This window comes from Zea mays, chromosome 8 (assembly GCF_902167145.1).
Source record: "Zea mays cultivar B73 chromosome 8, Zm-B73-REFERENCE-NAM-5.0, whole genome shotgun sequence".
Taxonomy (NCBI): domain Eukaryota; kingdom Viridiplantae; phylum Streptophyta; class Magnoliopsida; order Poales; family Poaceae; genus Zea; species Zea mays.
Genome location: NC_050103.1, coordinates 71,786,693 through 71,809,060, shown reverse-complemented (window position 1 = coordinate 71,809,060; position 22,368 = coordinate 71,786,693). Strand labels below are relative to the sequence as shown.

At 48.2% G+C, this 22,368-nt stretch overlaps 3 protein-coding genes across 5 annotated transcripts; 1 reads left to right on the top strand and 2 right to left on the bottom strand.

Moving 5' to 3' along the window:
* Positions 1-62: 62 nt before the first annotated feature.
* LOC100217046 (uncharacterized) lies at positions 63-3,635 on the bottom strand. Of its 3 annotated transcripts, NM_001143418.1 has the most exons (8): positions 3,177-3,298; positions 2,869-3,069; positions 2,524-2,661; positions 2,280-2,340; positions 1,599-1,914; positions 807-928; positions 562-666; positions 118-418 (listed from the first exon to the last, which is right to left on the bottom strand). In NM_001143418.1, exons 4-8 carry the CDS (start codon positions 2,325-2,327, stop codon positions 335-337), a joined length of 675 nt encoding a protein of 224 aa, NP_001136890.1. In that variant the 5' UTR covers positions 2,328-2,340; positions 2,524-2,661; positions 2,869-3,069; positions 3,177-3,298; the 3' UTR covers positions 118-334. The 3 variants fall into 3 exon arrangements, with proteins under 3 accessions (XP_035817215.1, XP_008654509.1, NP_001136890.1); XM_035961322.1 differs by lacking the exon at positions 2,524-2,661 and having other exon boundaries at positions 63-418; positions 3,177-3,635; XM_008656287.3 differs by lacking the exon at positions 2,524-2,661 and having other exon boundaries at positions 63-418; positions 1,713-1,914; positions 3,177-3,635.
* Positions 3,636-13,502: 9,867 nt separating this feature from the next.
* LOC103635338 (zinc finger BED domain-containing protein DAYSLEEPER-like) lies at positions 13,503-14,350 on the top strand. Its single transcript, XM_020542876.1, has 3 exons — positions 13,503-14,074; positions 14,152-14,206; positions 14,275-14,350. The coding sequence occupies exons 1-2, from the start codon at positions 13,543-13,545 to the stop codon at positions 14,199-14,201; spliced, it is 582 nt and encodes a 193-aa protein (XP_020398465.1). The 5' UTR covers positions 13,503-13,542; the 3' UTR covers positions 14,202-14,206; positions 14,275-14,350.
* Positions 14,351-15,609: 1,259 nt separating this feature from the next.
* Positions 15,610-17,567, bottom strand: LOC100286074 (60S ribosomal protein L18a-like). The gene is made up of 4 exons (NM_001158962.2): positions 17,485-17,567; positions 17,253-17,368; positions 17,095-17,158; positions 15,610-16,133 (listed from the first exon to the last, which is right to left on the bottom strand). The coding sequence occupies exons 1-4, from the start codon at positions 17,497-17,499 to the stop codon at positions 15,792-15,794; spliced, it is 537 nt and encodes a 178-aa protein (NP_001152434.2). The 5' UTR covers positions 17,500-17,567; the 3' UTR covers positions 15,610-15,791.
* Positions 17,568-22,368: the final 4,801 nt, after the last annotated feature.

The following is a 22,368-nucleotide window of genomic DNA, read 5'->3' as shown; positions in this document are numbered from 1 at the left end:
TTAATACCGAATCCACGAAGCTATGGAATTTTAAGGAGAAAAAGGATATCTCAAATGTGCCATTAAACTCAAGTATGGAATTTTAAGGCTCCATGTCTTTACTTCTCAAGTGCAATTCACCAAATGATGCAGAGTTTATTGAGAAAAGGATGTCTCGAATATGTCATTTAACACATGGATGGAATTTTAAGAGTCCATCCATGTCTCTACTTGTCAAGTACAATCAGCAGCAAATGACGCAGAATTTATTGAGAAACGAACAGATGACACATGCATGTGGAAGTGCCGACTGAATCAAATCTGCATCCAACATATGGCCCCAAGTCGTGAGATCTTATCGCCGCTTATTACCAGTCGCGATCTCCCACGCCTGCAGAATATGGTTCACGATCCCCTCCACGCCCACTCCATGTTTCACCTGCATAATTATATAAAGATGCCATCATCACTGATTTCAGTGGAAGTAAAATGTCCTTGAACATGTAAACCTTGTTCTCCTCTCAACTAGCACAAAGTCACGAGGAAAAAAAAACTAAAGATGTGCATAGTTTGATCTTGAACCTGTGCAAACACAAAGGGCCCTCCTTCGCGCATGCGAAGTGCGTCTCGCTCCATTACAGACAGATCAGCTCCAACAGCAGGTGCTAGGTCTGTCTTGTTTATTACCTGAGTTCAGAAACTCAGACATTTTATGCCGGCCAATAAAATATGACCAGTGTGCAAAAGTCAAAATAAGTTTGCAGAGCTACAAATGAAGTTAAGTGCACAAGGTTATAGATGATGCTGGTGAATACAGCACGACGCACCAACAGATCGGCCTGGGTTATCCCAGGGCCACCTTTTCTTGGTATCTTGTCCCCACCAGAGACATCGATAATGTAGATTATGTAGTCTGCTAATTCTCTGCTGAAGTTAGCTGCCAAGTTATCTGCATGGAAAAGGCACAAATGGCACTCTTTAATGCTGGATTGTTGAAATTTTTCAGAACCAGAGGGATGCTTGACATATTCAGGACACCTGAGGTTTCAGCTAACATGATGCTCCAAAAAAAACAGTAGAATCAGAATGCAAAATTTTCTTTTACGCAAGAACTTGAAAGGAGCATATTCTAATGTCCAGTATCAAACATGAGACAGCCATAGAAGCAACATGATCCATGTAGAAACTATTACTCTGAAATAATGTTTAGATGGGTATGTAGGTTTGCACTTTGCACAGATATATCAATGACAATAGGAATGACCTAGATTGAGTTTAGATCCAGTAAAAACATTCTGTAGGTTGATACGGATATATGCATTGTTAGGAAAGTAATCCTTGATTGGTGCTAGTTTACTTATTCTGTTTTAGGAAATAGCAAGTATGGTAGTGGATCAGTCTTATATTGACGGATCCAATCAGCAAGATCAGGACTGATAGCAGTCTGGATTATTCCCTTGTAATAGCTAGTTTGTTTCCTTATGATAGTCTATAAATATATGGCCTTAGAGGCTAAGAAAAGGCGTCAATAGGACGCCACCAAATCTGCTGTGTTTCTCTCTAAAGTGTTCGCGTGCGTGTGAGTACCAGTGAGGTTTCTCATACCTGGAGAAACTTACCTGGGAGGTAGGAGCTCGCCGGCAACCTGCAGGGTTGTCTCTCCGGCGTAGATTCTAACATGCATAACAATAGAAATGACCTACATTTATTTTGGATCAAGTAAAAAAATATACCTCCTCCAGATTCACAGAGTAGCAAATCAGCTTTGTACAAGTTCGATAGCTCCTCCAGAGGACCAAGATTTATGCTGATGTCTTCGCGAATAGCCGCATGAGGGCAGCCTCCAGTTTCCACTGCACGTATACGTTCTTCAGGGAGCGCTCCATGTTTAATTAAGAATTCTCCATCTTCTTTTGTGAATATATCATTTGTGACCTGAATGTGAAGAGAACAAATAGAAAAGGCTCATTGTAGATATTCTATGTTCTGGAAATTTTCGCAAGAAGAAAAACTACTTTATTTCTATATCAGTGCATCGCACAGGTAAAATCACTGATTAAGAAAGTGAAAGACGCTTTGGTTTAAGTTGAATTATCAGAAATATGACAAATAAAACCTGCTTTATTTTACAAGTGAAAAGTCTGAAGATGAGAAGCAAAACTGAAGCACTGGGTTATAGGTGAATATCTCGAAACTATATGACCAGGCATGCAGAAAATCTTATGTAGCATTGCATTTTCAGTTCGGTGAGGAAACCAGATCGCTTCTGTAGAAGAATAAGAGGGCAGAGTGCCACGTACAGCTGCAAGACTATACTTGTCGCGTAGAAATCTGCACAATGCTAGCATGAGGGCAGTTTTCCTGAATAAGGAAAAAAATGTTCAAAAAAGTGTCAGGATCCATATAACTGAAAGTGTAGCTGGTGCTGGTCAATGCACAGACAATGAAGTTTATTGGTTTCAGTAGTAGAATGTTATTCAGGCTACTAATCTACAGGATGATTATGCGTACATGCAATGTTCCAAATTAATCATATCAACTAACCACTCCAAATGTCAGGACGGAGCTTCAGGAACAAAACCAACGAAAGGGTATGAATCAGCACAAGCAAGCGCTTTATCGACAAAGATCCCATCGATGTCCAGAAGCCTCCATCAAGAACAAACCTAACCCCAGATTAAGCTGCAATTTGCACCGGTGCAAGTAGGAATTACGAAAGAAACTTCACACAGATGTCGTGGAGGCGCGTCTCTCTCCGGCCGCCACAATTTCACATCTTCCGCCAAGTAACCGCACCGGAATTATGAGATGTAAATGTAGGCTACCAGCCTACCAGAGATTGGAATTTGGAAGGAGTAAAAGCAAGTAGTAGAAAGCATCCGAGCTCACCCGGTGCCTACGGGGCCGCCAATGCCGACGGTGAAGGCGCGGTCAGCGAAGTCGCGCGAGGCGAGCGGCGGCGCGCGCTTGGTGAAGTCGCCGGGGGAGTAGATGGGCTCGTGGGAGTGGGGCGCGAGGCCGTCGTGGGAGTGCCACACGCGTCCGTCCTCCCCTACCCACGATCCCCCAGCCGCATGGCCACCGCCGTCCCTGAAAGCGCAGCAAATTAAATGCCACACCAAGAGCGCGTCGAGTCAGATGTGCAGACAGCGACCGAGATCGCGGAATTCTAGGAGCGATGGCACGCGCGCGCGCACCCGTGGGAATGGTGGTGGTGGTCGTCGTGGGAGTGGGAGTGGTGATGATCATGAGACGCCATGGCTGGGACTGGGAGCTTGGAGGTGGAATCGGAAGGGAGGCTGGACTCTGGAGGTTTTCAGATAAGAGAGGTGGCGGATCGGAGCGCAGGTTCCGTGAGGAGCTAGCTTGCTAGACTAGTCTGAAGATGCTCGTTGATTTCGGGTGTGGCGGAAGAAGTGGACCAATTCAGAATGGGCCGATCGCGGGGCTCCCAGCTGCGGTTATTTCCGCAACATAGAGAAATGGGCCGTTAGGAAGATAGACCGTTTGAGGCGCTGACGCACTCAGGGAGGCCGTGGATTAGAGGAGGCGTGACGGAATGCGATGCGAGTATCCTATCAATCTGTTCGGAGTATGACTGTGCCTGGAGTCAAATTTAAGAAATGTGCTGAATTAGCAAAAGTACAGACCAAAGCATTTTTAACCCTTGATGTTTGCACTAGGTGGAATTCAACATACCTTATGCTAAATATTGCACAACAATATGAAAAGGCATTTGAAAGGTATAGTGATGAAGATCCATACTATAGGCTAGATTTAGAAGGTGAAAATGGCCTCGGTGTTCCTGAGAAATCAGATTGGGAAAAGGCAAGAAAAATGGCTGAATTCCTAGAGCACTTCTATGAACTTACCCTTCGTGTTTCAGTCACAAGTAAACCAACCTCACATTCTTACTTCCACGAGATTGCTGATGTTTTGGTTTTATTGCGAGAGTGGTGTCGTAGCGAAGACAACTTATGTGCTGAAATGGACAAGAGAATGATTGCAAAATATTATAAATATTGGGGGGAGAAGTACGGAGAGAAACTCAACTTGGCTGTTTTTTCTGTGTTGCAATTTGAAAGGGAATTAGGCTTACACCTAGTTCCTAAATAATTTTGGTGGTTGAATTGCTCAACACAAATATTGGACTGACTAGTTTGCTCTAGTGTATAAGTTATACAGGTGCAAAAGGTTCACATCTAGCCAATAAAAAGACCAAGTGTTGGATTCAACAAAGGAGCAATAAGGCAACCGAGGGCACCTCTGGCTGGAGGCACCGGACTGTCCGGTGTGCACCGGACAGTGTCCGGTGCGCCCGTAGACTTCGTTTTCTACCCTTCGCCAGAGGACTTCGACTTCAACCCTTCGCCCTCGGGAATTCGCGGAGGCCGGCGCGCTATAATTCACCGGACTGTCCGGTGTGCACCGGACATGTCCGGTGCGCCAACGAACCGCGGCCTCCGGAACTCGTCATCCTCGGGTTTTCACGACAGCCGCTCCGCTATAATTCACCGGACTGTCCGGTGTGCACCGGACTGTCCGGTGTGCCAGCGGAGCAACGGCTCTCTGCGGCGCCAACGGCTCCCTGCGGAGCATTAAATGCGCGCGCAGCGCGCGCAGACGTCAGGGCTGCCCATACCGGTGCACCGGACATCAAACAGTGCATGTCCGGTGTGCACCGGACACCTCGGCGGGCCCACAAGTCAGAAGCTTCAACGGTCAGAATCCAACGGCAATGGTGACGTGGCAGAGGCACCGGACTGTCCGGTGCGCCATCGAACAGAGGCTGCCAGCAACGGTCACTTTTGGTGGTTGGGGCTATAAATACCCCAACCATCCCACATTCATTGCCATCCAAGTTTTCCACTTCTCAACTACTACAAGAGCTCTAGCATTCAAATCTAGACACACCAAATAGATCAAATCCTCTCCAATTCCACTCAAGCCCTTAGTGACTAGCGAGAGTGATTTGCTTGTGTTCTTTCGAGCTCTTGCGCTTGGATCGCATTCTTTTCTTTCTCATTTATTCTTGTGATCATACTCAATTGTAACCAAGGCAAGAGGCACCAATTGTGTGGTGGCCCTTGCGGGGAAGTTTTGTTCCCGGTTGATTGAGAAGAAGAGAAAGCTCACTCGATCCGTGGGATCGTTTGAGAGAGGGAAAGGGTTGAAAAAGACCCGGCCTTAGTGGCCTCCTCAACGGGGAGTAGGTTTGCGAGAACCGAACCTCGGTAAAACAAATCCGCGTGTCACACTCTTATTTGCTTACGATTTGTTTTGCGCCCTCTCTCGCGGACTCGTTTATATTTCTAACGCTAACCCGGCTTGTAGTTGTGATTATTTTTGTAAATTTCAGTTTCGCCCTATTCACCCCCCCCCCCCTCTAGGCGACTATCAATTGGTATCAGAGCCCGGTTCTTCATTAGAGCCTAACCGCTCGAAGTGATGTCGGGAGATCACGCCAAGAAGGAGATGGAGACCGGCGATAAGCCCACTACAAGCTAAGGGAGCACTTCATCGGAAGAGTCCCGCACCAAGAGAAGGGAGAAGAAGAAGAACTCCTCCAAGCGGAAGGAGAAAAGATCTCCCTCTTCTCACCACAAGGAGAAGAAGGAAAAATCCTCTTCTCACAAGCCGCATCGGAGTGGGGACAAGCCCAAGAGGATGAGGAAGGTGGTCTACTATGAGACCGACACTTCATCGACATCTACCTCCGGCTCCGACGCGGCGTCCGTCACTTCTAAACGCCAAGAGCGTAAGAAGTATAGTAAGATTCCCCTACGCTATCCTCGTGTTCCTAAACATACACCTCTACTTTCCGTCCCATTAGGTAAACCACCAACTTTTAATGGTGAAGATTATGCTATGTGGAGTAATTTAATGCGATTTCATCTAACCTCTCTCCACAAGAGTATATGGGATGTTGTTGAGTATGGTGTACAGGTACCATCTATAGGGGATGAGGACTATGACACGGACGAAGTGGCCCAAATCGAGCACTTCAACTCCCAAGCCGCAACCATCCTCCTTGCCTCCCTAAGCAAGGAGGAATACAACAAAGTACAAGGGTTGAAGAACGCCAAAGAGATTTGGGATCTTCTCAAGACGGCGCACGAAGGTGATGAACTCACCAAGATCACCAAGCGGGAAACGATCGAGGGGGAGCTCGGTCGCTTCCGTCTTCGCCAAGGGGAGGAGCCACAAGACATGTACAACCGGCTCAAGACCTTGGTGAACCAAGTGCGCAACCTCGGGAGTACAAAATGGGATGACCACGAAGTGGTTAAGGTTATTCTAAGAGCTCTTATTTTCCTTAACCCCACACAAGTTCAATTAATTCGTGGTAATCCAAGATATCCACTAATGACCCCCGAGGAAGTCATCGGGAATTTTGTTAGTTTTGAATGCATGATTAAGGGCTCCAAGAAGATCAACGAGCTTGACGAGCCTTCCACATCCGAGGCGCAACCGGTGGCCTTTAAGGCAACGGAGGAGAAGAAGGAGGAGTCTACACCAAGTAGACAACCAATTGACGCCTCCAAGCTCGACAATGAGGAGATGGCCCTAATCATCAAAAGCTTTAGGCAAATCCTCAAGCAATGGAAGGGGAAGGACTACAAACCTCGTTCCAAGAAGGTTTGCTACAAGTGTGGTAAGCCCGGTCACTTCATTGCAAAATGTCCTATGTCTAGTGACAGTGACAGGGGCGACGACAAGAAGGGAAGAAGAAAGGAGAAGAAGAAATACTACAAGAAGAAGGGCGGCGATGCCCATGTTTGTCGGGAGTGGGACTCCGACGAAAGCTCAAGCGACTCCTCCGACGACGAGGACGCCGCCAACATCGCCGTCACCAAGGGCCTTCTCTTCCCCAACATCGGCCACAAGTGTCTCATGGCCAAGGACGGCAAAAGGAAGGTAAAATCAAGGTCCTCCAATAAATATGAAACATCTAGTGATGAGGATGATAAAAATGAGGAGGAAAACTTGCGTACCCTTTTTGCCAACCTTAACATAGAACAAAAGGAAAAATTAAATGAGTTAATTAGTGCCATCCATGAAAAGGATGATCTCTTGGACTCCCAAGAGGACTTCCTAATCAAGGAAAACAAGAAACATGTTAAGGTTAAAAATGCTTATGCTCTAGAGGTAGAAAAATGTAACAAATTATCTAGTGAGCTAAGCATATGCCATGACACTATTGCCAACCTTAGAAATGAAAATGTTAAATTAATTGCTAAGGTTGATTCTCATGTTTGCATTGATCCTAGAAATGATAATGTTGATTTACTAGCTAGGATTGATGAATTAAATGTCTCTATTGTTAGCCTTAGAAATGAGAATGAGAAACTAGTTGCTAAGGCTAAAGATTTTGATGTTTGCAATGCTACTATTTCCGACCTTAGAACTAAAAATGATTTGTTGCATGCTAAGGTTGTTGAACTTAAATCTTGCAAACCTTCTACATCTAATGTTGAGCATGTATCCATTTGTACTAGATGTAGAGATGTTAATGTTGATGCTATCCATGATCACTTAGCCTTAATTAAAAAACAAAATGATCACATAGCACAACTTAATGCTAAGATTAGTGAGCATGACTTAGAAAATGAAAAATTTAAATTTGCTAGAAGCATGCTCAATAATGGGAGACGCCCGGGCATTAAGGACGGCATTGGCTTCCAAAGGGGAGACAATGTCAAAATTAATGCCCCTCCTAAAAACTTGTCTAACTTTGTTAAGGGCAAGGCTCCCATGTCTCAGGATAACGAAGGATACATTTTGTACCCTGCCGGCTATCCTGAGAGCAAGATTAGGAAAATTCATTCTAGGAAGTCTCACTCTGGCCCTAATCATGCTTTCATGTATAAGGGTGAGACATCTAGATCTAGGCAACCAACCCATGCCAAGTTGCCTAGAAAGAAAACCACTAATGCATCAAATGATCATATTGTTTCATTTAAAACTTTTGATGCATCTTATGTTTTAACTAGCAAATCCGGCAAAGTAGTTGCCAAAATTGTTGAGGGCAAACACAAGGGCTCCAAGACTTGTGTTTGGGTACCCAAAGTTCTTGTATCTAATGCGAAAGGACCCAAAACCGTTTGGGTACCTAAAACAAAGAACTAAACTTGTTTTGTAGGTTTATGCATCCGGGGGCTCAAGTTGGATACTCGACAGCGGGTGCACAAACCATATGACAGGGGAGAAAAGGATGTTCTCCTCCTATGAGAAAAACAAAGATCCCCAACGAGCGATTACATTCGGGGATGGAAACCAAGGTTTGGTCAAAGGTTTGGGTAAAATTGCTATATCCCCTGACCATTCCATTTCTAATGTTTTTCTCGTAGATTCTTTAGATTATAATTTGCTTTCCGTATCCCAGTTATGTCAAATGGGCTACAACTGTCTATTTACTGATGTTGGTGTTACTGTCTTTAGAAGAAGTGATGATTCAATAGCGTTTAAGGGAGTGCTAGAGGGTCAGCTATACTTGGTAGATTTTGATAGAGCTGAACTCGACACTTGCTTAGTTGCTAAGACTAATATGGGTTGGCTATGGCATCGCCGACTAGCCCATGTTGGAATGAAGAATCTTCATAAGCTTCTAAAGGGAGAACACATTTTAGGACTAACCAATGTTCATTTTGAGAAAGACAGGATTTGTAGCGCATGTCAAGCCGGGAAGCAAGTTGGCATCCATCATCCACACAAAAATATTATGACTACCGACAGGCCACTGGAGCTCCTACACATGGACTTATTCGGCCCGATCGCTTACATAAGCATCGGCGGTAGCAAGTATTGTCTTGTAATTGTGGATGACTATTCTCGCTTCACTTGGGTGTTCTTTTTACAGGATAAATCTTATACCCAAGAGACCTTAAAAGGATTCTTGAGACGGGCTCAAAATAAGTTCGGCTTGAGGATCAAGAAGATTAGAAGCGACAACGGGACGGAGTTCAAGAACTCTCAAATTGAAGGCTTTCTTGAGGAGGAGGGCATCAAGCATGAGTTCTCTTCTCCCTACACTCCACAACAAAATGGTGTAGTGGAGAGGAAGAATCGAACTCTATTGGACATGGCAAGAACCATGCTTGATGAGTACAAGACACCGGATCGGTTTTGGGCCGAGGCGGTCAACACCGCCTGCTACGCCATCAACCGGTTATATCTTCATCGAATCCTCAAGAAGACATCTTATGAACTCCTAACCGGTAAAAAGCCAAACATTTCATATTTTAGAGTTTTTGGTAGCAAATGCTTTATTCTTGTTAAAAGAGGTAGAAAATCTAAATTTGCTCCTAAAACTGTAGAAGGCTTTTTACTAGGATATGACTCAAACACAAGGGCATATAGAGTCTTTAACAAGTCCTCAGGACTTGTTGAAGTTTCTTGTGACGTTGTGAAACTAACGGCTCTCAAGTAGAGCAAGTTGATCTTGATGAGATAGGTGAAGAACAGGCTCCATGCATAGCGCTAAGGAACATGTCCATCGGGGATGTGTGTCCTAAGGAATCCGAAGAGCCTCCAAATGCACAAGATCAACCATCCTCCTCAATGCAAGCATCTCCACCAACTCAAGGTGAGGATGAGGCTCAAGATGTTGAACAAGAAGATCAAGAAGATGAGCCACCTCAAAATGACGGCAACGATCGAGGGGGAGATGCAAATGATGAAGAAAAGGAGGATGATCAACCAAGGCCGCCACACCCAAGAGTCCACCAAGCAATACAACGAGATCACCCCGTCGACACCATCCTCGGCGACATTCATAAGGGGGTAACTACTCGATCTCGGGTTGCACATTTTTGTGAACATTACTCGTTTGTTTCCTCTATTGAGCCACACAGGGTAGAGGAAGCACTTCAAGATTCGGATTGGGTGATGGCGATGCAAGAGGAGCTCAACAATTTCACAAGGAATGAGGTATGGCATTTAGTTCCACGTCCTAATCAAAATGTTGTAGGAACCAAGTGGGTCTTCCGCAACAAGCAAGATGAGCATGGTGTGGTGACAAGGAACAAAGCTCGACTCGTGGCCAAGGGGTATTCACAAGTCGAAGGTTTGGATTTCGGTGAAACCTATGCACCCGTAGCTAGGCTTGAGTCAATTCACATATTATTAGCCTATGCTACTTACCATGGCTTCAAGCTTTATCAAATGGACGTGAAGAGTGCCTTCCTCAATGGACCAATCAAGGAAGAGGTCTATGTTGAGCAACCTCCCGGCTTTGAAGACAGTGAGTATCCTAACCATGTTTATAGGCTCTCTAAGGCGCTTTATGGGCTCAAGCAAGCCCCAAGAGCATGGTATGAATGCCTTAGAGATTTCCTTATTGCAAATGGCTTCAAAGTCGGCAAGGCCGATCCTACTTTATTCACTAAGACTCTTGACAATGATTTGTTTGTATGCCAAATTTATGTTGACGATATCATATTTGGGTCTACTAACAAATCTACATGTGAAGAATTTAGTAGGATCATGACACAAAAATTCGAGATGTCGATGATGGGGGAGTTGAAATATTTCCTAGGATTTCAAGTCAAGCAACTCCAAGAGGGCACCTTCATCAGCCAAACGAAGTATACTCAAGATATTCTAAGCAAGTTTGGAATGAAGGACGCCAAGCCCATCAAGACACCCATGGGAACAAATGGGCATCTCGACCTCGACACGGGAGGTAAGTCCGTGGATCAAAAGGTATACCGGTCGATGATTGGTTCATTGCTTTATTTATGTGCATCTCGACCGGACATTATGCTTTCCGTTTGCATGTGTGCAAGATTTCAAGTCGACCCTAAGGAATCACACCTTACGGCCGTAAAACGAATCTTGAGATATTTGGCTTATACTCCTAAGTTTGGGCTTTGGTACCCTCGGGGATCCACTTTTGATTTGATTGGTTATTCGGATGCCGATTGGGCGGGGTGTAAGATCAATAGGAAGAGCACATCGGGGACTTGCCAGTTCTTGGGAAGATCCTTGGTGTCATGGGCTTCAAAGAAGCAAAATTCGGTCGCTCTTTCCACCGCCGAAGCTGAGTATATTGCCGCAGGTCATTGTTGCGCACAATTACTTTGGATGAGGCAAACCCTGCGGGACTACGGTTACAAATTAACCAAAGTCCCTTTGCTATGTGACAATGAGAGTGCAATCAAAATGGCCGACAATCCCGTCGAGCACAGCCGCACTAAGCACATAGCCATTCGGTATCATTTTCTTCGGGATCACCAACAAAAGGGGGATATCGAGATTTCTTACATTAACACTAAAGATCAATTAGCCGATATCTTTACCAAGCCACTTGATGAGCAATCTTTTACCCGACTTAGGCATGAGCTTAATATTCTTGATTCTAGGAATTTCTTTTGTTAGTCTTGCACACATAGCTCATAAATATACCTTTGATCATGTCTCTTTAATATGCTATGACTAATGTGTTTTCAAGAGAATTTCAAATCAAGTCATAGGTATATTGAAAGGGAATTGGAGTCTTCGGCGAAGACAAAGGCTTCCACTCCACTCTACTACTCATCCTTCGCTGTCGCTCCGCATCACTCTCCAACGTTGGTATAATCTTCACTTATTCATTTTATGACCAAAAGGGGAGAAAGTACATAAAGGGCTTATATCTCACTCAAAGTATCCGTTTTTGGCGATTCATGCCAAAGGGGGAGAAAGTATGAGCCCAAAGCAAAAGGACCGCACCACCCTAATCTTAAAAATTTGATGATTTTTCAATTGATAAATTTCAAAATTGGTATCTCTTTGTGTTCTAAAGGGGGAGCAAGTAGTATTTTCAAACTTGATATCTTAAAACCCTCTTGAACACTAAGAGGAGACTTTATTTGAGGGGGAGTTTTGTTTAGTCAAAGGAAAAGCATTTGGACAAAGGGAGAAAATTTCAAAACTTGAAAATGCTTTGCAAATCTCATTCATTTACCTTTGACTATCTTGCAAAATGACTTTGAAAAGAATTTGCAAAAACAAAACCCTTGGTGCAAATGTGGTCCAATATGTCAAAAACAAAGAAAACAATCCATGCGCATCATATGAGTATTTATATTGGCTCAATTCCAAGTAACCTTTGCACTTACATTATGTAAACTAGTTCAATTATGCACTTCTATATTTGCTTTGGTTTGTGTTGGCATCAATCACCAAAAAGGGGGAGATTGAAAGGGAATTAGGCTTACACCTAGTTCCTAAATAATTTTGGTGGTTGAATTGCCCAACACAAATATTGGACTGACTAGTTTGCTCTAGTGTATAAGTTATACAGGTGCAAAAGGTTCACATCTAGCCAATAAAAAGACCAAGTGTTGGATTCAACAAAGGAGCAATAAGGCAACCGAGGGCACCTCTGGCTGGAGGCACCGGACTGTCCGGTGTGCACCGGACAGTGTCCGGTGCGCCCGTAGACTTCGTTTTCTACCCTTCGCCAGAGGACTTCGACTTCAACCCTTCGCCCTCGGGAATTCGCGGAGGCCGGCGCGCTATAATTCACCGGACTGTCCGGTGTGCACCGGACATGTCCGGTGCGCCAACGAACCGCGGCCTCCGGAACTCGTCATCCTCGGGTTTTCACGACAGCCGCTCCGCTATAATTCACCGGACTGTCCGGTGTGCACCGGACTGTCCGGTGTGCCAGCGGAGCAACGGCTCTCTGCGGCGCCAACGGCTCCCTGCGGAGCATTAAATGCGCGCGCAGCGCGCGCAGACGTCAGGGCTGCCCATACCGGTGCACCGGACATCAAACAGTGCATGTCCGGTGTGCACCGGACACCTCGGCGGGCCCACAAGTCAGAAGCTTCAACGGTCAGAATCCAACGGCAATGGTGACGTGGCAGAGGCACCGGACTGTCCGGTGTACACCGGACTGTCCGGTGCGCCATCGAACAGAGGCTGCCAGCAACGGTCACTTTTGGTGGTTGGGGCTATAAATACCCCAACCATCCCACATTCATTGCCATCCAAGTTTTCCACTTCTCAACTACTACAAGAGCTCTAGCATTCAAATCTAGACACACCAAATAGATCAAATCCTCTCCAATTCCACTCAAGCCCTTAGTGACTAGCGAGAGTGATTTGCTTGTGTTCTTTCGAGCTCTTGCGCTTGGATCGCATTCTTTTCTTTCTCATTTATTCTTGTGATCATACTCAATTGTAACCAAGGCAAGAGGCACCAATTGTGTGGTGGCCCTTGCGGGGAAGTTTTGTTCCCGGTTGATTGAGAAGAAGAGAAAGCTCACTCGATCCGTGGGATCGTTTGAGAGAGGGAAAGGGTTGAAAAAGACCCGGCCTTAGTGGCCTCCTCAACGGGGAGTAGGTTTGCGAGAACCGAACCTCGGTAAAACAAATCCGCGTGTCACACTCTTATTTGCTTACGATTTGTTTTGCGCCCTCTCTTGCGGACTCGTTTATATTTCTAACGCTAACCCGGCTTGTAGTTGTGATTATTTTTGTAAATTTCAGTTTCGCCCTATTCACCCCCCCCTCTAGGCGACTATCACAATTGATCCAAGGTACAAGCTTTCTAATTATGTAAAGTTGGCTACCATGGTAATGTTTGGTGAAGACGTTGGAGAGAAATTATGGACAACAGTAAACACTTCTTTTCGTTTCTTGTTTGATGAGTACAAAGATATGTATGCTCCAGCTGAGAAGACACCACAACCAAATGACTCTAAAGAGCAGCCATCACATAGCAAACGGTTGATGAGGTCTATAGTTGCTCAACAAATGAACAATAATGGGAGTGGAAATATTACTGTCAAGTCTGAACTAGATAAGTATTTATCTGAGGACAGTGAGGAAGATAAGACTGGTTTTGACATTCTTAATTGGTGGAAGGACAATGCTACTAGACTGCCAATACTTGCTCGCATGGCCCGTGACCTTTTAGCTATTCCGATATCAACAGTAGCATCTGAGTCAGCATTTAGTTCGGGTGGAAGAACACTAGATGATTTTAGGAGCTCGCTCACACCAACAATGGTCGAGCGCTTGATTTGTGCCAATGATTGGATTCGTGGATCCAACATTATTAATGTTGAAGAGAATACCGAAGAAATGGCTAAGCTTGAGGAAGGTACAAACTATGAAACTAGTTCTGAATATATTTAATCAAACATATTTTATATACTTATTGAGAATGCAACTGTACAGATATTGGTGGCCTTACCATTTCGAAGGAGGGGACTACTATTGAATCTTGATAATGGTATGGGAATTTATTTCACATAGTTGGATGGTGTATAAGTGTATTGATATTGCCATATTGTTAAGCAGGACTGCAGGAGATTGCAGGCTGCCAGGCGTGTGCTCTCAAAGTGTCAAGGACTCAGCTGACTGCAAAGTGCAAACTGAAATTGTTGTCTACTGGTCTACTGGAGTGCTGCCGTGTTGGTGCTGTACTGTTGTTTATCTACTGTTGTTGTCGCTGTGTGTAATAATCTTGGTTCGGTGGTTCCTGCCTTCCTGGAGTGCTGCCGTGTGCTGGTGCTGTACTGCACTACTGTTGTTTATCTGCTGGTCAGCTGGTGGCTGGTGGCTGCCGGCTGGTGCTGTACGCCTATACTGTTGTTTATTTGCTGTTAGAATGAACTTTTTTATGAGAATTACCTCTTTGATTTATTGATTTACTGTCAACTCTGTGTCTTTGTTGGAATGAACTTATTATTATTTATGTGATGTACCATGTATTCCTAAATTCTGTCTACATTCTGTCTATCTGATGTCCTGATAGCTATATGTACGCCTGATAGCTTTCTAATTATGTACGCTTGTATAGTGTTTGGGTTTTACCGAACAACCGAAGTAAAAAATCGAAACCAAACTCCTCGGTTTTTTATTTTCAAGAAAACCGATCGGTTTCTAATGTCTAGAAAACCGAAGTTTTTTAAACCGAAAAACCGAACCGAAGTTTAAAAAAACCAAATGCCCAGAACTTGATAAGACCTTTCTAAAATTTTGCGGTAGAAGATTTTGCTGGTGTTCATCTTGTAGCTCTGCTCTGGATTTGAGCCAACCATGGGTCGATGAGGTAAGGATGAGAATCACACAACCTGCAGATGCGAGCATTCTTTTTTTTTTCTTCTTCTCTTGAACATTACTCCTCGGCAGACACGAATGTCAAAAGGTGGCAAGCAACAGCTAAAACAGAGCTCCTGAACAGCCGTGGCTGCAAATACTTTGAGAACAGCCCAGGATCTCAGTCGAGACAGCTTGAACAGCGGGCTGGTAGTGCAAGGGCTACAGATACCATCACCTCGATCCTTGGAGGGAGCTAGTGACATCTAGATCCAGCAAGGCAGCCGCGAGCGTGCGCTGTGTCCTCCCCACCCGTCCATGTGCTGTGAATGCATTGGCGATGTGCAAGCAACATGAAACCATCACAGCAGTAAATTTTGCCCCCCGCCAACTCTTGTCAAGGCCCCTTACTGCTGTTTCTTCTGGGTGATATAGCAAGGGTTCCAAACCCGCGGCATACAATCCTGTGTCTTAGACGAAAATACTACAGGCAATCAGCAGGCCGCAGCACAAAATTTTTTCCCCCCAACAACTATCCTGCAATTTAGACAGAGTAAGCACCTCGAGAACCAGCAGTGCCACCACCAAAAGTCAGGGCAGGTAAATAGCAGTAGTTGATAACTAATTGCAGACAAGTCATTGTTTTACACAGCATCATTCAAATCCTTAACTGGAATCAAACAAAGTGCTCAATGAACAGGGCACCAAAAACTTGCACAGGAAGAATCCTTATCTCTCGGGCGCTCAAGACACAGAACACGGGTACGATATACCTCTCACATGAAAAGGTTGGGCCTGGAAGCCTTGAAAGTGGTCCGGAGCTTCCTGGTAGGCGGCCTGACCTTGCGGTACACAAGCGGGAACTTGATCTCGGAGTTGTGGAACTGCTTGGTGTTGTCCCTCTTGCACAGCTTGAAGTGGACCGTCGCTGTCTTGATGATCTGTATGCAGGGGGACCTCACGCGGTGGCGGGAGGCCATCTCGTTGTACATCTGCTCCACTGCGCCGTTCAGGGTGGTGTCGCGGTACTCCTTGTACATGTTGTGGTAACCAGTCCTGCTCTGGTAGCGCAGCCAGATGCCATAGTTCTTGATGGTGGTCGGGTTGCGCTCAAAGATCTGAGAAACATCGAAATGTGTTATGAAGCTCAGAAGTAGATGTGGAGAAAAACAAAACATCTAAGTGAACAAGTGACTTTGGGATTGCAAGCCCATCCTCAAATAGTTCTGGCCATACCTATCTAACAACTAACAGAAATAGCTAAAGCACCATTCGACAAACATTACTGAATCAACCTATTGGTAAGTTTGCCACCTCAGTATGACACCAGGCCACTACATGTTACAAAGTCTGGTCGTCAAGGTCCCTTTGAATTAATAATGGGCAGTGGGCACTGCCATAGCTGCAACAGGATTTTGAAATAAATTGAGAGCCCAGAGTTCTACAGGTTTCTTTAAACACCCTAATGCTGAAAAGTGGAAGACATGCACTTTATATGTTTATACAACATCCTAAGTACTTGTCAATTTTGACCTCGTTCATCAAGCAATGGTAGAAGTCAGGCGGCAAACAAATCCAAACTGAGGAATGTGTGACATCACAACTTCTGCAACAGCCGATACACAAATGCATATGCATCAAACGTACTACCTCTTTAATATTTGGCATAGGTTAGTTAAAGACTGGATGTCATTGTACGACACCACAGATTCATTTAGCGCAGCACACACACATTGCTAAAATAACCAAAGAGCAAACCTAATACACACATGACTGACAAACTTAGAGCCCGGTACAGAGCCTGAGACAAAATCTAAAATGTGTCCACAATGAAACAAGGGTCATCTCTACAACTTAAGGGTTTTGAGCTCTTATAGTGAAGAATCACTGAACGCATATACATTTTATCTATTCAACTCATAACTAATCAAACCATGAGATGAGAGACATTATCGCTAATCCGGCCAGAGAGAGCATAAACTTGGCAGCATGTCATCAGCAATGGCAACACAAACGAGAATTATCTATCGATCCACACCTATTCATATACCATAGAAAGAGGAGAAAGGATCGGTATACCTCGTTGATGGCAAGCATCTGGCCATTGCTCTTCTTCACCTTCTTGAGCTTTCTCAGGAAGTACCTGCGCGCAATCAAGCGAGACGCCACCGTCAGAAATACGAACCAAAACGCAATCAGACAATGCTAGCATCGGCCCGAGTGTGTAATGCACTGACCAGAACTTGGACTTGGCGCGAACCTCGTTGGTGGCCCAGAGCTTCATGCGGTAGATCTTGGGGTGCTCATCGGTTGGGGTCGGCAGCGCGCGACCCACCACCTGGTACTGATGGAACTGCCGCGAGCGAAAAAGATCCCAGAGAAGCGGTGGAGATCAGCCACATCGGGATGAGCAAAGACGTGGAGGATCAAGACAAGAGAAGGTGTAGAAAGCGGCGGCGGTAGGCTTACCCTGTGGGCGACCATTTCGGCGAGCTCGCGTGGCCGGAGGGACGCCGAAGGTCTCCTGGTAGAACCTAACAGCGGTGATGGCGGCTGACTATGGAGAATTTGGAGGCCGAGGAGTATTTATGTGCTGGGGAGAGAAACCCTAGCGGGCCGTGTATCGTGGGCCTGAATGCTTGATTACTTTCATCAAGTCAAAGTAGTGTACTGGATGGATATGATGTTGGGCTGTTATCTCTGGCAACAATAAATTGGGCTGGCTAGAGGCCGGATTTCTCTCTGGTAAATGGGCCCTCTTCAGTAATTATTGTGTTTTCTATTTTCTGATTGTTGTCTACCTAATTACCCTATTTTCTGGGGATTCTTGACCCTTGATGTGTGTTTAATGTGTGCATATAATATTATCTGAGACTGTCTAGTGGACCAGTGCTGCATCTAGCAATTCATTCGAAAACAGAAAATCAACAATTTATACCAGGTGTCGGGTACCGTAATTAGAGGTACCCCCAACACTCCTAAACACGGCGGGTAACCACCATCAGCACAAGTTGCAGAGAGTGATGGGCACGGTTCAGGTCGAGACCTCATCAACCAAGGGACGCAATCTCGCCTCGCCCGACCCCGGCCTCGGGCGGGAACAGTAGTCCCGGACGAATTCACGCCTCGCCCGAGGGTCTCCTCAGGCAGCGGGCACACCCTCGGCTCGCCCGAGGCCCAGCTCGGGCAGGCTTCATCAAGAAGCCACCTTGGCCAAATCGCCTCACCAACCGACCGTGTCGCAGGCGCATTCAATGCGAGGATCGCCTGACACCTTATCCTGACACGCGCGCCTCAGTCAGCCAGGTCGAAGTGACCGCAGTCACTTCGCCCTTTCACCGACCGACAGCATCGCTCAACCCGCTCCGACTGCTGTGCTAGCCACCCGGGCAAGGCTGACAACAGCAAGTTCAGCCTTGGGCGCAACAGGAAGCTCCGCCTCGCCCGACCTTAGGCCTCGACCTCGGGAGGAGGTCTCTGCCTCGCCCGACCCCAAGACTCGGCCTCAGCCTCGGCCTCGGGAGAAATCGCGTCCTCGCCCGACCCCGGCCTCGGCCTTAGGAGAATTCTCCGCCTCGCCTGACCTTAGGCTAGGACCGACCGCACCATAGGGGATACATCATTACCCTGCCCCTAGATAGCTCAGGCTACGGGAGAACAAGACTGGCGTCCCATCTGGCTCATCCCGGTAACAGGCAATGATGGCTCCCCGCGTGCGTCCATGACGATGTTCTCAGCCCCCTACGGAAGCAAGGAGACGTCAGCGGGATCCCAGCAGCACCGCCAGCTGTGCTTCTACAGGGCTCAGACACTTCTCCGATGGCCACGCTATCTCATACACAGGGCTCTAGCACCTCTCCGACAGCAACGTTGGCATGTACACAGGGTTCAGGCACCTCTCTGCCAGACACGTTGGCACATAAGGTACACCCCCCATTGTACACCTGGACCCTCTCCTTGCATCTATAAAAGGGAGGTCCAGGGCCTTCCTGCGGGAGGGTCGCGCGGAGGGACGAGCAAACGAACAGGCTCACTCTCTCTCACGCGCGAACGCTTGTAACCCATACTACGAGCACACCCCCCCCTGGTGCGAGATAATACGAGCCGCGTTTTCCCCTTGTGTTCCATCTCGCGCCAACCCATCTGGGCAGTAGCACGCAACAAAAAATTTACTGGTTGGCTCACGGACCCCCCGGGTCCGAAACGCCGACAGTTGGCACGCCAGGTAGGGCCTGCTGCGTGTTGACGAACAACTTCCCGTTGAGTTCCAGATGGGTAGTCTTCAGCAACCTCTTCAGCCCAGGACGGTGCTCCGCTTCGGGAGTCTCGAGTTCATGTCCCTAGACGCTAGCTACGACATGTTACTCCTCCCCCCGCAGCGCGACAGCAACAACGACGGTCGTCAGATCGCCCGGCGGCGACAAACTCGACGACGTCTTCCCCCCCGTGGCGGAAGAGCAGCATCCGGGTTTGCCTCGCCACCCTCCTCGTCACAGAAGGAGGAGACGGGGCAACCATGGCCAGGCAGGAGGCGGCGCCTCGTCGGCTGTCGAGCGAGTCGACGACACCGGCACCCCAGCAGGGGACATGTCGGGCGTTGTCCTCGCACCTGAGACAACGACAGATGTCGTTTCCCCACAACGTGCCAACCCCAAGCGAACTGATGACGCCAGCACTCTCGCGAAGGACTTGTTGGGCGTTAGCCTCGTACCTGAGATGACGGTGCAGTCCGTCCCCGATGCGACTTCCTCACCGTCCATCGACCAAGAGGTACCGTCCGTTTTCCATCCTGTGCCTTTTAGATTCAGCTTCGATCCACCAAGCGACCCCGCTGCGGTGAGCGCTTTTGTAAAGGCGTACCCTAACCTTCTGGGGCACCATATGTGGTCATCTTGGGACCAACTGACAACTGTCTCAACCTACAGGCCCCCGGGTTCCGAGGAAGAGGACGACCCCGACTCCGGTTGGGATTTCACCGGGCTCAGTGATCCTAGTGCCATGCGAGACTTCATGACCGCATGTGACTACTGCCTCTCCGGTTGCTCTGATGATGGCCACAGCCTTGGCGACGAGGGTTGTGGCCCGAGTCGCGAATGTTTCCACGTCGATCTGGGGGATCGCGACGAAGGCAACCACCTTGGTATGCCGGAGGATGATGATCCCCCTGTGCCTGCTTCACGCGTTGACATCCCGCGAGAGCTAGCTGTGGTCCCAGTCCCTGAGGGGGGTCAGGACACACAGCTCGAGCAAATCCGCGAGATGCAGGCCAAGCTCGACGAGGAAGCATGGCAACTTGTGCAGCTCCGGCAAAACATCGAGCAGGAGTGGGCAGGCCGAGCACTCGCCGGAGAAGCGTGTCATCGGGCCCGGGATGTCCAACACCGTATTATTGACGATGCCAGGGCAAGGCTGCCCCCGGCCTCCAGCGGGGTCGGCCAGAATCTAGCTGCAGCGGCAATACTACTCCGAGCGATGCCGGAGCCATCCACCACCGAGGGGCGGCGTATCCAGGGAGAACTCAAGAATCTCCTGGAGGATGTTGCGGTCCGATGGGCCGAAAGCTCTGCCTCCCGAAGGCAAGGGTGCCCCCCGGAGCATCACGCAACGACTTCCTGACTCATGCGGGAGGCCTCGGTCCACACCGGGCACACGTAGGGCTGGAAAAAAAGCTCGAGGCTCGCGAGGCGGCTCGGGCTCGGCTCGGCTCGGTGAGGCTCGCGAGCCTAAACGAGCCCGAGCCGAGCCTAATTCTACGGCTCACTACACTAACGAGCCGAGCCGGCTCGAGGCTCGGTCCAAACTACTACAACTATCACTTATCAGTTGTCAGTTTGTTTACTAGTGTCCAGTCATCTAGATCCAATGACCAGTGTGTTGATTTGGTCACAACTCACAAGAAACTAGAGTGCATAGACATAATTTTTTATTATATGGAACATATTGTGCTTCAAATTTGAGCTAATGACTGTAATTAGTGTTGTTGAGTACTTGAGTGTACAGGCTCGCGAGCCGAGCCGAGCCTCATTACCGAGCTCGCGAAGTGACCGAGCCGAGCCTGGCTCGGCTCGCTATTCCACCGAGCCTCACCGAGCTGAGCCGAGCCTGGCTCGGCTCGGCTAGTTTTTAGCCCTAGGCGCACGTGGGACGGGACGCCTGCAGCCCCGGGTCGCCTCGGCGACGAGCCACACCATCACAACCGTCGAGCCCGCCTCGACGAGAGGGTGCGCCGAGGCTACCACCCCAGGTGCGGAGGACGCTATGACAGTGAGGAGGATCGGAGTCCCTCGCCCGAACCACCAGGTCCGCAAGCCTTCAGTCGGGCCATACGACGGGCGCCGTTCTCGGCTCGGTTCCGGGCCCCGACTACCATCACCAAGTACTCGTGGGAGACAAGGCCGGAGTTGTGGCTTGCGGACTACCGGCTGGCATGCCAGCTGGGAGGGACAGGCGACGACAACCTCATCATCCGCAACCTCCCCCTGTTCCTCTCCGACGCTGCCCGAGCCTGGCTGGAGCATCTGCCTCCCGCGCAGATCTCCAACTGGGATGACCTGGTCAGGGCCTTCGCTGGAAACTTCCAGGGCACGTACGTGCGCCCTGGGAACTCATGGGATCTCCGAAGCTGCCGCCAGCAGCCAAGGGAATCCCTGTGAGAGTACATTCGACGGTTTTCAAAGCAGCACACCGAGCTGCCCAACATCAATGACTCGGATGTCATCGGGGCGTTCCTCGCCGGCACCACCTACCGAGACCTGGTGAACAAACTGGGGCGCAAGACTCCCACCAAGGCGAGCGAGTTGATGGACATCGCCACCAAGTTCGCCTCTGGCCAGGAGGCGGTCGAAGCCATCTTCCGGAAGGACAAGCAGCCTCAGGGACGGCAGCAGGAAGACGTCCCCGAGCCATCCGCCCAGCGTGGCACGAAGAAGAAGGCCAAGAAGAAGGCGCAAGCAAAGCGCGACGCCGCTGACGTGGATCTCGTCGCTGCTGTCGAACACAGGAACCCTCGTAAGCCTCCCGGAGGGGCCAACCTGTTCGACAAGATGCTCAAGGAGTCGTGCCCCTATCACCAGGGTCCCATCAAGCACACCCTTGAGGAATGCGTCATGCTTCGGCGCTACTTTCATAAGGCCAGGCCCCCGGCGGGAGATGGCAAAGGCCAAGACAACAACAAGAAAGAGGGCAACAAGGAAGAGGAGTTCCCCGAGGTCCACGACTGCTTCATGATCTACGATGGGCAAGTGGCGAACGCCTTGGCTCGGCACCGCAAGCAGGAGCGCCAGGAAGTCTACTCGGTGAAGGTGGCGGCGCCAGTCTACCTAGACTGGTCCGACAAGCCCATCACCTTCGACC